The 16,213-nt window shown below is 36.6% G+C and overlaps 1 protein-coding gene across 5 annotated transcripts in view; it reads left to right on the forward strand.

The window, feature by feature from the left end:
- RBM25 (RNA binding motif protein 25) overlaps positions 1 to 16,213 on the forward strand; it is a 51,901-nt gene that overhangs the window by 12,375 nt on the left and 23,313 nt on the right. For 4 of the 5 annotated variants that reach the window (XM_023546346.2, XM_064292708.1, XM_010588726.3 and 1 more), the window contains 7 exons: positions 1,863 to 1,912; positions 3,756 to 3,923; positions 5,095 to 5,152; positions 5,660 to 5,820; positions 12,109 to 12,294; positions 13,967 to 14,020; positions 14,255 to 14,338. In XM_023546346.2, coding sequence (XP_023402114.1) covers positions 1,863 to 1,912; positions 3,756 to 3,923; positions 5,095 to 5,152; positions 5,660 to 5,820; positions 12,109 to 12,294; positions 13,967 to 14,020; positions 14,255 to 14,338 — 761 coding nt within the window. The remainder of the gene's footprint in view (positions 1 to 1,862; positions 1,913 to 3,755; positions 3,924 to 5,094; positions 5,153 to 5,659; positions 5,821 to 12,108; positions 12,295 to 13,966; positions 14,021 to 14,254; positions 14,339 to 16,213) is intronic. The other variant, XM_064292709.1, reaches the window with a different exon arrangement.

Raw genomic sequence — 16,213 nt, forward strand, 5'->3', positions numbered from 1 at the left:
GTTGGTGTTTTGCAAAGTTAGGGTGGGAAATTTAGATACAAGTTGATTAGAGTTTTGAGCATCCACTGTACTTAAGTGCTCACTTAAGTTATCTCAGTCAACCTCACAGGAATTACCTTCCTGGAATTAAGGAAACTGACAAAGCTGGGTTTGAAGAGCTTGCCTAAGGTTGTATAACTAAAAATGATAGAATGAAGAAATGAACCCAAGTTTGATTCTGAAGTCTGTTTTTCTGTTTTGTACAGTTTTCTGTAAACTTAAGGAGAGGAATCTTAATTTTTTTTTAACCTTTTATAAATCATTTTGAAAAAGTGAAATTTTTAAAAATACATTATATTCGTCAAAGGAATAGTGTTAAATGTAAGAATTTACTGTCAGTCTTTGATAATTATCTTGATGCTAAATTGAACTGAAGGATGATTTTACAACTTTGGGATCTATTTAGAAATATTTTATAATAAACTTTAGAAAAGTAGACAAATCTCTGATTTTGCCTTCATTGGAAGCCTTTTCTTAGCTCTCAAATTATAAGGTTTTTTTTTTTTTTAAATTCCTTGAAGGACTATCAGTATAACAATTGATTAGTAAACCCTGTATTTGAAAACAAAAATATAAATGCAGATACCACTAAGTTGTCAATAGTAAGTAACCTATTGACAGCTCTTAAATGCTTAGAATGAGTTATTCATAGCAGCAGATACTTAGAGATTGGTTTCCTCTTGACAGTGGTTGGCATTACTCAACTCGTTTTTTGCATAATTTTTGTTTTCTGTTGAAGAGCCAGGAATAGCAGGATTCTTCTTAGGTTTCCAGATTAATTTCTTATTTGATACTTGTTTTTTTACTTTCAAAGCATTCATTAATATCATTGGTCACCCATAGTGAATCTATATTTGCGAAGGTGCTGGTTTAGAGGATCTGCTGATCCAGATGAACCTGAACTGGTAAACCATCCAGAGTTTTGTACTCCTTAACAAGTGAATGGAAACCCTGCTGGCATAGCGGTTCAGAGCTATGGCTGCTAACCAACGAGGTTGGCAGTTTGAATCCACCAGGTGCTCCTTGAAAACCCTATGGGGTTGCTATGAGTCAGAATCAGCTTGACAGTAAGAGGTTTGTTGTTTTTTTTTTTGGTAACAACTAGATGGTGCCCAGCTACCACCACTGACTGTTGTGACAGGGATCACAATAGAGGGTCCTGGACAAAACCAGAGAAAAACAGAACAAAATTTTAACTCAGAAAAAAAGACCAGACTTACTGGCCTGCCAGAGACTGGAGAGACCCTGAGAATATGGCCCCAATACTCTTTTAACTCAGTAATGAGGCCACATCTGTGGTTCATCTTTTAGCCGAATATTAGACAGGCCCATAAAACAAAATGAGGCTAAAGGGGCACACCAGACCAGGGGCAAGGACTAGAAGGTAGAATGGGACAGGAAAGCTGGTAACGAGGAGCTCAAGGTTGGAAAGGGAGAGTGTTGACCTGTCATGGGGTTGTTAACGAATGTCACAAAACAATATGTGTACTAATTGTTTAATGAGAAGCTAGTTCTGTAAACCTTCATCTAAAGTACAGTAAAAAAAAAAAAAAAAAGTGACATGCAGAATTTTGTGTTCCTTAAGGCAAAAACTATGCACGTGTAGTAGCCTGTTTGCTTTCAGAATTTTTTTATTGTATGTAAATTCACAAAGATCAGCCTGATAATGCATTGCTTTTGATTCATCAGTGTCTTATTTTCATTAGCTCTACATTCCTATTTATATTAACATGCATAAAGATACTGTATGGCTTATAACTGTTACAGAATATGGTCGTATGTAACGGTATTCGTAAGACTCATATCCCTTTCTCCCCCCTTAGGAACTCCAATGATTCCTGTACCAATGAGCATTATGGCTCCTGCTCCAACTGTAAGTATAATTTTAAGAAGGAATTAGGAGATAAGATAGTAGTAGTGCTTTTAAAGCTGAGAAACTTGATAACTTAGGTGAATTATAAGTGTTTAAAAGAATGACAGGAAGAGAATGAGAAACACCCATCTATATCATACTACTTACCTGAAACAAGTATCATATGCAGTTGCCCCATACATATGATAATAGGTAGTTTTATGATTTTCTCTTAAAATGCTCTGTAGACACTTGCCTGGGTAGCACAAACTGGTAAAGTGCTTGGTTGCTAAGCAAAAATCCACTTAAAACCCAGAAACCCAGTGCCGTGCCTCAAAAGAAAGGCCTGGTGATCTACTTCCATAAAATCAGTCATTGAAAACCCTATGGAGCACAGTTCTACTCTGATACACGTAGGGTTGCCAGGAGTTGGAATTGACTCAGTGGTAACTGGTTTGGTTTTTAGATTTAGACATTTTATGTACTTGTTACTGTAGATTTAGGACATTGGCTCTTTCATGACTGCTTCATCTTGTCTTGGTCCTGGGAGGTAGAATGATTTGTCACGTCTTCTCTCTTAAATGAAAAAAATAAAAGAATGTAGGAGTGGCCCAAGCAAAAATTTTGATTTTAGGAGTATAATTGGTGTTGAGTACCTTTCTGTTCTCCCCCCCGCCACCACCTCTCATTTTTAGCCCCTCTCAAGTTATTTTCATCTTAGTTTTCCCTGTCTTCTCATATGACACCTTCAGGCTTTGTTTAGCTTTACTGAAGCCTTTGCTCTGTGGAAGTGCTCCATCATCGTCTTGAACCTTAACTCTCTGCATTTATCAAAGCTCCTGTACGCTCCAGGCATCTTGGTTAAGAAAAAGTCATACAGCTAATTGACTAAACATAAATAAACAATAACCCTCTTAGCTTGTATTTAACTCAAATTTTGTTTTTTGGAGTTAATTGTTAGAATATCAGACAGGCTTCGATTGGAGAATTCTGTGATGAGGGAGAGTAGAACTCATTACTTTCAACTGTTTTTTGATCTGTGTATTTTGGAAAAAGAGGGGAGTGTTAGTCATATTAAAAGGCAGAAGGGGACTAAATGGGCAAATAGGAATCTGCTTTGAGGCTGACATTAACATGATGTGGCTCTGAACCCCAAGATGAGTCCAGCTTTTCTTGCTTTGGATGTCCATAGTTTGGCTATTTTATAAAACCTCCATATGACCGAACTCTTACCTCCTACTGTTTCAGGCTAGAATGCGGTGGAGTTTGGAGCAGCGCCCCCAGTTCATCACTATTTATTCAATGCTTACTGTGGGTGTTGTGCAAAATTCAGTGCCAGATACAATGATGAGTAAGACTCCAGTCTTTCCCCTGGGAAGTCAGAAGTTATAAAGAGAAAATAAAATAGGAGTATAAATAACTGATAAAAGGCAAAATGTAAGTGTGGGCAGAGTGCTGTGGAAAATATTAGAGTATTCTGCCAGAGGATTAGTAGGAATAATTGAAATTTGGTTTTATACTGATAAAGAGAGTAGAGTTGTAAAAAAAAACTTCAGGATATATTTGATAATTTGAAGTGGTTTATTTAAAAATTAGCTGAGTTTTGAGTCAAATTATTTTTATTTGCATTTTCAAGTTGCTTTTAAAGAAAGGTAGTCTAATAGTGGAAACTGTTGTGGACATGTTTTTATTAATGAAAAGTACTTTGTGCTTTAGGAGTTTTAGATGGTAAATACACAGAACCTTTAGTAATAATGTTTTATATATTTATTACTTTAAAATTGATATTTTTAGCCTAACCTTACATTAAACTTGATAGGAAATTTAATGCCAGGTAACATTTTACTGCCATTCTTCACCTTAGGTCTTAGTACCCACTGTGTCCATGGTTGGAAAACATTTGGGAGCAAGAAAGGACCATCCAGGCTTAAAGATTAAAGAAAATGATGAAAATTGTGGTCCCACTACTACAGTTTTTGTTGGCAACATTTCCGAGAAAGCCTCAGACATGCTTATAAGACAGCTCCTGGCTGTAAGTTAAACGGTTTATTTTAAAAAATTTTTTATCGTAAAAATGTCAAATCTATGAAAAAGCAGAAAGAGGACCCTGAATGGTTTTTTTACTGTAACTTTTTATTTTGAAAAGATTTTAATCCTGCAGAAAAGGTGAAAGAGTATAATGAACACCCTTTCCTAGGAATCTTTGAGTGGTACAGATGGTTAAGTCCTTGATGACTAGCCGAAAGGCCGGTGGCTCCAACCCAGCCAGAGTTTCTCTGGAAGACAGGCCTGGCAATGTGCTTCTGAAAGGTCATATTCTTGAAAACCCTGTGGAGCAGTTCTACGATGCACACATGGGGTTGCCATGAGTTGGAGTTGGCTTGTTGACAACTAACAACGGCAACATACTCTTTACTACTGTTTGCCATATTTACTCTCTCTCTCTCTGCGTATATGACGCATACATACACACACACACACACACCCTTAAGCATTTTTTTTTCCCGAATAATTTGAAAGTAAATTGTGACATTGCATTTCACCTCTGAACATTTCATGTATCTCTAAGAGCAAGAACGGTGTCCTACATAACCACAATTTTTTTGCATACCATGTCCAGCATTTTCCCATGTCATTAAAAACCCTTTATAAATATACTTATTTAAAAACAATCATAATGGAGTCATATTTACGTATTTACTCTGAATTTATTAGTTTTTTTTTTTTAATCCATTCTCATTGGGCACTTGGAGCCCCTGGGCTAATGCACTTGGCTGCTACCTGAAAGATCAGCAGTTTGAGTTTACCCAGAGGTGTGTCTGAAGAAGAGCTTGCTGATCGATTTCCCCAGGATCAGCCATAGGGTTGCTATGAGTCAGACCACTGACAACTGGTTTTTTGCTTTTGGGCACTTGTTTTTTTTATATTTTATTTTTTGTGGAATTAATAATGCTATAAAATTGCTAATTTGGAGAAAGCTGTGACAGTTTCCCACAAACAAAGAAGAATCATAATTTGTATATTTATCTTAAAATGATGCACTTTTTTTTGTATCCTAGGTTTGTGGGAATTGGGAGAATTTTAACAAACTTAGCTGCTAGTGTCGTCTTTATTTTTCCCCCCCAGTGGGAATGTAATTTTGTTTTTGAATTAGAAATTTGTTTATTTTGTTAAGTGGTTACGATTTTTTGTTTGTTTTTAAGAAATGTGGTTTGGTTTTGAGCTGGAAGAGAGTACAAGGTGCTTCTGGAAAACTTCAAGGTAGGTAATTTTTTCCTTATTTGTTGAACTAATTTTAACCGTGGTGTGCTTAAATTAGTTTTTACATGTTTTATTGTCATAGTCCTTAACCATGGAAGTTGTTCTGTTAGCGCTCTTTGTGTTCTTTCCCGTTGAAGTAGCATTAAATGTCATGTGGGAAGATGTTGGCATTTTTAACATAACAACTCATGGCCAGTTGTGTGTCATCTGTACTCCATCTACTTCTTCCCAAGCGCCAGATTATTTTCTCTAAATTTTTAAGTATGTAACTCTGAAAGATAAAGGCTTTAAAAAAAAAATCCAAAATACTATTATAAGACCTTTTGGTTGTTCAGGGTGCTAATGAAAGTCAAATGCTTACCAGAGGCAATGAAGAAAAGGGGAGGAGTGGGGACTTGGATAATCCTGTATTATATAATATTTGGTCTTTAATGATCTTAATTTTCTAGAATTTTTTTTTCACTTTTCATAGTTGCATTTTCACTAATTCTTTACGTCCATTGCTAGCCTTTGGATTCTGTGAGTATAAGGAGCCTGAATCTACCCTCCGTGCACTCAGGTTATTGCATGACCTGCAGATTGGAGAGAAGAAGCTGCTTGTTAAAGTCGATGCAAAGACAAAGGCACAACTTGATGAATGGAAAGCAAAGAAGAAAGCTTCTAATGGGGTATGTTTTCTATTGTGTTACATTCTCTAGGCCAGTTATGCTATTTCAGTGTAAACGCTTTCCTTACTATAAACGAATCTATATGGGGCTTCACAAGATCATCATCATCATGGTATGTGTTTGTGGCTAAAATGCAGGAGGGTGTTTTATAGTTTGTAGTGATTTTAAGTCTTTTATCTACCCACAGTGGGTGGATGACTGTTGGTTTGCTTGTTCCAGGTTGGGATGAAGGTAGTAAGGGAGGCTGGACAAGGTTAACTTGCCAGAGAAAACACTGGTACAGACTATTCCAAACAGAGCTAATTCATTAAGGCAGCTTTGTAAGTAAGTACAAAATATATTTCAACCTACACAATTTTTATTAGTTGCCCTTTTTTAGAAGTACCCGGGTTGTAAGATTAATGAAAATAAGTCTTACTACTTTCCTCAGTTGGATAGCTTTATTCGAATTATATTAAGCTAAAGTAAAGAAAAATTTGTGTGTTGTGTTGTAACATGTATACGAGTACCCCTTCTAACAAAACAAAACATAGCTAAACCCTGAACAAATTTTTCCTTGCTCTCCCATCCTGGTTTCCTTTGGTACCTCAAGCTGAACAGATCCATATTAGTGCCTTCCCCTCCCAACAAAAACAGAAATTATAAGAAAAGCAGCCTTCATTTGCTCTCTAGTTCAGATTTTCATTATCTTTCTTCAAAATAGAAACAGCTGTGTTTTTTCATTACAAAAACATTGTACGTTCTTTGTAAAAAATTCACAGAATAAACCCAAATGTAAAAAAGGAATTAAATAGTATCTGTATGTGGTACAGTGGTTAAGAGTTCAGCTGCTATCCAAAAGGTCGGCAGTTTAAATCCGCCAGCCACTACTTGGAAACCTTATGAGGCAGTTCTCTGTCCTGTAGGATCGCTATAGCCGGAATCGACTTGATGGCAGTGGATTTGGTTTTGGTGTAACCCTGTTACCATAAGCAACTATTGCAGAAATATTGGTTGCATATTTTTCTGGACTTTTTTTTCCAGATAAATATAGTTTTAATGGAAATATGTGAGATTTTTTTGTTTTTCTTTCACAAAAACGGTAATGAATTCTAAAGCACTGTTTTATAAACTGTTTTGTTTTAACTTAATCCTGTCTTTCTTTGGATTTTTAATAATATTTTAACTGATTTCCCTGGATTCCCTTTACACTGACCTGACTGTTAAGAGTAACTGCCTATATTTCTAAAACATACGTATAAATTATGTTAACCTCTGCTCACGCACCTTTAATTTTGAATTAATTAAAGAATAAAGTCCCAGTTCCTAGCATGGCATTTAAGACTGGCTCCAGTCTACCTTTCTATTTCTAGTTTGCCCCTACCTTCGTCACCGTGTGCTTGGCTGAAATCTCATGTTTTTGTTGCCTCTCCAAACCCCCTGTTGAAACTCTATGCTTAGAATTATAATTAAAATATCCCTTGTTTTATACCTTCATTGACCATACCCTTGGTACTTCTCAGGCAGAATTAAATTCTCTGTGTTCCTATATTAAGCGGGTTTTTGTTGCTATATGTCAGCTTAGCTCTGTACTATATATGGTTTGTATCTCATTCGTATATCCTCCCCTGACATTTTGTGAATACAAGGTAGAAAGGGCGATAAATCTTTTTCATCTTGTACTTGCTACAGCACTTAGCAGTGTCTTGCCCATTGCAAAATGGGATGAGCATTTATTGATAACAGTTGCAGTTATATTGCTTATCTTCAAAGGTTTTGGTCTAATTTCCCTTTGATCCACTGTTTTACTATGTTTAATTATTAGCTTGTGAGGTGGTTTAATTTGTAGCATTTGCAAATGGTGTACTAAGATCTCTGAACATGAAGTAAATCACCATACACATTTATATAAACAAGGAAATGTACAGTTGAGTGACTTCGGATTTCATTTGTAATCACCACTAGCCAGAGGAACCCCATTTTAAACTTGCTTCTTCAAGAATGGAATTAAATCTCAAAATAAAAAAAAGGGAATTGAAGTCATCTCCAATAAAAACGTATTGAACAGTTATTTCAGATAAAATGGAATTAAAACAAACAACAGGCATCACTTCTATTTTTCCAGTTATATGTATACTGCTGGATGTACTTGGCATGGTGCCCAAAATTACTTGAAGTCACAGGACAAACAGAATGTCAGTTATACTCGATGCTATCATAGGTTTAAAGGAAAAAGGTTGAGCCATTCTATCTGGTATAAATTAATTTTCCCCACTAAGCATATATAATTACAGTCATTCATTGCTTAATATCCATGATATGTCCTGTGAAATAGGATGTTAGGAGATTTGGACTTCATGTGACCACTATATTATATACAGGTAGTCCCTGGCTTATGGGCAAAGGTAGGGGGGGTGCATGGAGAGGTGGCCATGGGGACCGGGTGGGGAGCAGGTATGTGGGTGTTGGGGGTGCATGGCTGGCGGTAGCGGCCCTGGCTGCCGCCTGTGGCTGCTTCCTGGTCACGTGCAGCAGCCACTTGGAAGCCTGTGAGCACCCTGGGCCCTACGGCAGGAGCAGAGGACCAGTGGCAGGCGCTGCTGCCCTATGCCGGAAGTGAACGGCTTCACGGCTATTGGGTGGGTGAATGAAGCCAGGAGGGGAGGAAGGAGGAGGAGGAATGGAGGAAGAGGCACTCTGGGGATTGGGATGGACCCTGGAGGCCCCACTGCTTGTTCATTCTGGGGATTTGGGGTCTTTAAAACAATTAAAAACCAAAAACCCATCGCTATCGAGTTGATTTCGATTTGTAGTGACCCTATAGGACGCAGGAGAACTGGACCCATAGAGTTTCCAAGGAGTGCCTGGTGAATATGCACTGCCAGTGTTTTGGTTAGCAGCCGTAGCTCTTAACCACTATGCCACCAGGGTTTCCTTAAAACCATTAGGGGGAAATAATAAACAAAAGGAGAGCTGCTTTTCCCTTAAAAAAAAAAAAATAAAACCTTTATGGGATTACACACATATGCAGCCCAAACGAATGTTATGGCAGCACATGATTGTATGCTGTAGAGTGCAGATTTGCCATGGTTTTTTTAAGCTCAGACATGAGAAGTTGAGGGTGCTTGTTTATTGTCAATTTCTTCGAGAAATTTAAAAGTAGTGATGTGGATAATAGAGCGAGACATTGAGAAATTGGTATGAGTTACTTTATTCAGGCATTTTCCTCTGATACCCAGGCAGAAAGAAAACACAACTAGTTGTATAGTTCTCTTTGACTAAAAGAGAAAGACAAGTTTGTCTAGAAAGAGAGAGCCATTTTTCCTGACCTAGAGTTTCAAGAGGAATTCTGTACATTGTATAAGATGCCTTATCAAACAGCCTGGTTAAGATTTTGCAGAATTAGTAGAAGCAATTTTTTTTTTTTTTGCCATTTCTTGTTGACCTTCACTAAAACTCTTGTCACTTGCGGCCACCATGTCAGTCTAGCCCACGTCTTACTGGTTTCTGGATGTCCTGCAGCAGCAGTATAAGAATAGCTATATCTGCCAGATTGTCGTAAGTACTGGCTGTTAAGCACACGTTCAGGAATGAAATCTGACTAGTGTTTCAAGTACAGATAACTCTCTGGAAGAGAACCGCACACATTAAGTTCTGATAGAGGACAGAGGTTCACAGTTTTGCCTGAAAATTAGTCTGATGCAGTCTGAGTTTTCTGAAAAAGGTGTGGATTTACCGAAGTTAGTTCTCAGGGAGGTTCTTGTTTTGGAATCTAGAAGTCAGTGCCAACGACTGAGCGTAGCAGAGCAATTTTATGACTTTATGGGTAGTAGCTTTACTGTTGACGAGCCATAGCTTGGTGGTTTTAATTCCTCTGAAAAGAGCCAAATAATCATGCCGCTTAAACATCCCAGATATTCAGTTGATTTCTATGCATCTCTTATACTGCTAAATCCTTTACCTTTTTGCCCGCCAGTATTATTGAATATGTTTCCTGGTTTCTGAAGTGGAAGAAGAAGCTGGAAATCTAGAAGTAGTTTATGGCTAAGGATCCAGAGATAGAGCTTTAGATGAAACTTGCAAGTCTGTGGAATGGTCTTTGTAACCAATAGTAACTTCTCTTTTTATATCTGATTATTTTTCTTAAATCAACAATCACCAATAAGTTAAGAAATTTGGTCTTAATAAGATTTCCTTCTAAAATTGTACATTTTCTCTGTGAAGTTAAGTAGAACTGGCTAATATTTAAATTCTGATTTAGGGTGGGAGTGATAGGGAATTTAGGGGCTACAAGTTATTATGTGAGTAGGACTCAGGATTTATAGCCCCACTTCTATCCCTGTTCTTAGAAAAGCATAGAGATGTGGAGGGCTCATGGGAAGGAATTCAGAATGTAGGGAAAATGTCAGCAACACACTGCTACTTCCTGCAAAGTTTATAATCATAATACAGAATTTTAGGTCTCAACAACTGAGTGTTTTTGAGTTGAAATAGTGTGTCTCCTGTGTGTATCTGCGTACCTAAGGTCTTAGTGCCGAGTTTTTGGTGGGTTAATTTTTTAATTTAAATCCTGGATAGAAGCAGTGTATCACTGAAGGGGTTTTTGAGAGAGCAGCATAGATTGAAGAGTTGATTATAATATACTGTTGACTTAAAAAGGAACACATTAGCAGAGTTAATTATATTTTTTATTCCTTTTAGTTTACTATATTTTTGATAAATAATTTTTACAATTTCGTTATAGTCCTTGGGTAAAATATCTCATAAGATGTCAAGTAGAAAATTGGCTGTAAGAAGATTGGATGAAGAAGCAGGTGTGAGAGAGTAAACTCTTACAGTGATTAGTTGCTTAACAAGATGTAATGCCTTATATTGAAGTTATCTGTGTCATAACCCATCTCTTAACTTGTATTTTTAGACATTTGAGGTCAAGGTTATCTTTTTTTATTTTCCAATATCATGTCATCTAGCAGAGCCTTGCACACAGTAGGCACTTAATAGGACTTTGTTGAGCACATGAAGAAGAAAAATCTTATTGAATAAGTATTCTTTGGAGAATGTATTCAGAATGCTGGTGGTAGAGTTATGAAGTCACTGCTAGTTTATACTGTTAAGCAGTTACAAGGTGTGAAATTCATCTTGAATAGAGTTGTATGTATTTTGACCAAGAACGAGATGTTTGTGCATACGTGCATGGTTCTTGTTTATATCTGTGAAAATGTTCACAGTATGTTTACTGAGTACACATTTTGGTGTATGCTTATATATATGGTTGTATGTGTATGTATATATAGTTTTAAATTACAGAGAATAAAGTGACTTTTATCAGTTCTTTTGTTTGTTGCTCCTTTGTTAGACATTTCTCCCCTTCCATGTTTTTAGAAGTCAGTAGTTAATAGTAACTGTAAACTATCCAAAGTTCCGAGGTGACACTGTACACATTTGTGGTTTCAACTGCATTAATTCCTTAACCAGGGAGTTTAAAATAGTTTAAAATTAAGATAGAAACAGTTAGCACATTAGAAGCCAGTAATTTCTTTTTCACGGAGACTTAGAGTTAACAATCTAGAGTTTTCTTAGAAGATTGTTAATAAAATCCTGCAAATATTCAGTTACTTATTTGTGAGAACATTACAGCATGGATTTTTTTTTGCTATGTTAATATGCTTTGGTCATGGAGAGGACATGTAGTATTTAGAATCGATTTCTTATATGAATAGTTGTTTTTTTTTTAAGTAGTGTTTCCATATTATAAAAATTGTAGAAAATGGAGAGGAGAGAGAAGTTATGATTTCGCCCTTAACTTACCTGATACTTGTGTTTTTGTGTATAACAGCTGTCTAGTACTTTTTTGTTTACCCTACTTTTGTCTGTTTTATGTGGTGGCTACTGTAGTGTACATAAAATTATATTTTCCTTTTTTCACTTAATTAAATTGACAGTGTTAATGTGTATTTGCAGGAATCAGTTATTTAGTAAATATTGTTAATTTCTACAACTATTGAGCAAGACAATCTGAAAATGATAGTCATGCCATTTAATGTTTTTTACTGGTTAGGAGCCAGAATTACAGCTATCAAGGGAGAAGAGGAAAAGAAAATAAAGCACCAGTGCCTCAGGGAAAAACTGAATAAAAGAAATGCAACAGTTTTGTGAAGTTAAGAACAAAGCCAACTCCATATTTAATTCAATTGGAATATAGAGATGTTTAAGAGAACACATTGCTTTTCCTTTTTGTTTGTTTGCCAAAATGATTTTCATTTTCTTGTTTGATTTTTTTTCTCTTTTGAATTTGCCTTGTTGCTTAAGAATGTCAGGCCAGAGACGGTCACTAACGATGATGAAGAAGCCTTAGATGAAGAAACAAAGAGAAGAGATCAGATGATTAAAGGGGCCATTGAAGTTTTAATACGTGAATACTCAAGCGAGCTCAATGCCCCCTCACAGGAATCTGACTCTCACCCTAGGAAGAAGAAGAAGGAAAAGAAGGAGGACGTATGTGTTACTGATTTCTGACAAAACAGTCATTTCTACAGTTTATTTTTTATGGTGTCACTCTTGTGCTTTGATTACATTTCAACTTTTGAGGGGAAAACAGAAGAACTAGCATTTATAACAATATACTGTTAAGCCTAATTTGATTGTGCTTTACCAACTAGCTTATTCTCATATTTTGACCAAAATGTTTGTCTTATATGTTTGAAATGCAGTGGCATGGATTTAAATTCAGTAAAAAACTTGAGTGACAAATTTGGAGCTGAAAATAAGGGATAAAGTAAGATTTTTTTAAAAAATGGGGGTCGAGGTCATGAAGGGACTGTCCCTGTTTTGCCTTACCCCCTAATTGTGGTTTGTCCCTTCATTATGGTTGTTCTGTCTCTGTTCTGAGCATATCTCCCTGGAGGATTTCACTTATTCTTTGTCAGCGGTCTTTCCTGTAGAAGCAGTGTCTCAGTCCTCTCCGTGTATAATGCTGTTGAACATCTAACTGGTGGACTGTGAAGGAGGAATACACGATGAAGCACTCCTCCCCGATGTACTCCCTACTTTGTCAGCCTAAGCTAATTGAACAGTAGGGAGTCCTGGTTGAAAGGAAATGTTTTTTGTTCTCTTATAGTCATTTCTTTGGATAAACTTACAGGAAGTGTTCTTTAAAAATATTGGAAACATTTTATATTCATGGGTAGTATGTACTATGAGAAAGGACTATAAAACATACGGTGATTGTCTAGGGATATTTATGATTTATATTATTATTTGGATTTTAGTGCCTTATTAGGCGATCTTCGGTTTTCTTTGTGGCCAAATTAGTTTTATTACTCGGCTTAGTTCTTCCTGATGGTCATAAAAACCCACTCAATGAAGTTCCAATCTGTTGAAAATAGTGTTAGTCTATTCAGAATCTATGGGGAAGTGCTAATCTTTTGGGGTATGTAGTCATTGAAAAAAAAATTGAGGCCTATAAGGCTGGCCTGTTAATGGAGAAAGAGAAAAATAACCGTTTCATATGAGTTGGGAGGAAGAGGTGAAAGAAATCCTGCTCTGTGATAGGAATTATGGGTAAATTTTGTTGGTATGATTGTTTCCTGTGTCCTGGAGATGATCAGGGGAAAAGTCCTGTTCCAGTGTATTGTTGTTCGCTGCGGTCAAGTCAGCCCCCTACTCATGGCAATCCCACGCACAATGGAGCAAAACATTGCCTGGTCCTGTGCCATCCCCATCATCAATTTTAAATTGGACTGTTGTGATCCGTAGGTTTACCTTGGCTGATTTTTGGAAGTAGTTCACCATGCCATTCTTCCTAGCTCATGGCAATCCCACGCACAATGGAGCAAAACATTGCCTGGTCCTGTGCCATCCCCATCATCAATTTTAAATTGGACTGTTGTGATCCGTAGGTTTACCTTGGCTGATTTTTGGAAGTAGTTCACCATGCCATTCTTCCTAGCTGTAGTGTATTAGACCCTCCTTATTCCTTCAGAGGAAGAGGAGGTGGTGGGTGATGGGTGGGTGAAGAGGAGGCCGTAGAGAGTGAGTGAAATCTTTTTACTGTCCAGAAAATGTCACAGAAATATTGTATTGCTTAAAGTATAAACATACAGAGAGTTGTTTTGCAGAGTAGGGTGAACTCTTTTTTAAAAACAATCTTTTGTGGATTTTTCCGCAGATTTTCCGCAGATTTCCAGTGGCTCCACTGATCCCTTATCCACTCATCACTAAGGTTAGTTTACGTTGTAGGCTTTGACATTAACTGCGTTTACTGTTAGTTGCCGCGTTTGTGATTCTTGTTCATCTGATCTTTTGCTGTTTGACTTCAGATTGTTAGGTTTGTTACTGTGGAAGGTCTTTATTTACCACCTTTTTCTGTAAGACCTGTACAAAATAAAAACTTTATCTCTTTGTATGGTGGCAGACTGATGTTTATGCATTTTCTCTTGTCCTGCTTGTGTTTTAGGAGGATATAAATGCTATAGAAATGGAAGAAGACAAAAGAGACCTGATATCCCGAGAGATCAGCAAATTCCGAGACACACACAAGGTAGTAGTCTTATCTTTTCCACTTGATACCAAACTAGACTTTTTACAGAATCCAAAGCAAAGAGACAAAAAGAAAATCAACCTTACATTAGAATTAATTTTAAATGCTTTTTATAGGTTTAATTGATAATTAGATAGAAACCAAGAAACGGAAGACTAATACCATATTAAAGTGGTCCTTGACGTAGCGTGCTTAGTTTTTCAGTTACTGATTGCTCAGCAGTCATCTCGCTTTAATATGAATGAAAGGTTTTTTTTTTTTTTTTAAAGGTTTCAACATAAACATCAAGGTCAGGTTTAAACCAGATTTAGGGGGGCAGCAGGATGACATACAGTGTAGTATACTTCTGGGGGCAGTTTAACTTAGGAAAACCTTTTCTTTAGAGCTAAAATTAAAATTTAAGATTATATTTGTATAGATTTAAGGTGAGAGGGGGAAATTTTAAAAAGTAGGTCAGTGGTTACCAGACTTACCAAATTTTAGATGCATGGAAGAACTGTAAATTCCCATAAAGCTAATCTATTCATTGACCCCCACCATTATGATAGAGATCATATGGTGACTAATGCAAGATGAAACTCTCAGCTTGGAAAGTAACAAGGAATAGGATGTAAGTATGAGCTTCTGTTTTTTATTATATTTATGGATGCCCCCTCAGAAAAATATGCAAAGGGGTAACTGGCTTGGAAATGGGGTATTTGTGCATAGTAAATCCCACTCACGAGTTTTGCCTATGAAAGCTTCTCTCATTGACAGTGCGTCTGTGAATGTTTGCTCGTTTTGAAGGTAATGCTTATGGACAGTGAAATGCAAACACTGCATGCAATAGTTTGATATCAGAGGTAATAAGATGTTACTGGTCCTTATTCATAGACTGAGCGCGGCCTTTCACTCAGTGAAATGTTAAGTGTTCACTTTTTCTTTTCAGTCAGTCTTAACGCTTTCAAAATCTCAAGTTGAAAATTCATGATAATGCTTCTAAACAGTTATTATCCAGATACCTAGCCCTAGCTCACATAGTGCTTTTTTCAGAACTGAATGTATCTAAAAGCATAAGTATTACTCTCCCAAAATTAATTTTGAGAGTTAAAAAGGTAGTCTGGGGAAGTCAGTTTTTGTGAATACTTATGGTTAGGTTTAATATTCAAAATCAAGATCGATCTGAGTAAGCTTGAAAATGGTATACAGTGTGTGTGTGGTTTACCCCCTTTTTGTTGTTATTTATTTGTTAAACAAACCATGTCATGTCATTGGTAAATCATGAGGAAATCGTGTTAAAAAAAAATTAATTCAAAGATGTTTGCTTCGCAGTTTGAGAAGCTGTCAGGCATTTGACTGCCTTTCATGGGGGGAATGTTTTGAATTTCCAAAATGTCCTTCAAAAAGAAAAACTAAAAGCAAAATTCACAGTTCTTTTTATTGGGGTGGTGTGGTTAAAGGGGACATTTGGAATCCAGTAACAAAAAATGAGCTCAGTGAACCTTTGCATGTTTTGGTATGAGTTTATTAAATAACCACGGACTGTCAGGGTATCAGCGTGGCAGGGGGCGTCCATTTACAGCACGGACGAGTCTGAAGAGAGAACGAGGTAAGATTTATGATTTTTTTATCTGTCCTTTTTTCTTCATTACTTCATAATTTTCTTACATCTTTCTATAGTTGCCCCATCTCATTTTTCTCCAGGTTTTTTTGGTCTTAAATACATACTTGTATGTATACCCATATGTGCTGTATATGTAACCTTTTAGAAAACCAATTAGTACGGACCAGATTCATTCATTTTTTTCCTTTACTTAGAGCAAAACTTTTGAATTGAGGTCTGAAACAAATTATTGATTACATAAGTAAAATTATACACTTAAGAATAAGCAAGAG

This window comes from Loxodonta africana, chromosome 10 (assembly GCF_030014295.1).
Source record: "Loxodonta africana isolate mLoxAfr1 chromosome 10, mLoxAfr1.hap2, whole genome shotgun sequence".
Taxonomy (NCBI): Eukaryota; Metazoa; Chordata; class Mammalia; order Proboscidea; family Elephantidae; genus Loxodonta; species Loxodonta africana.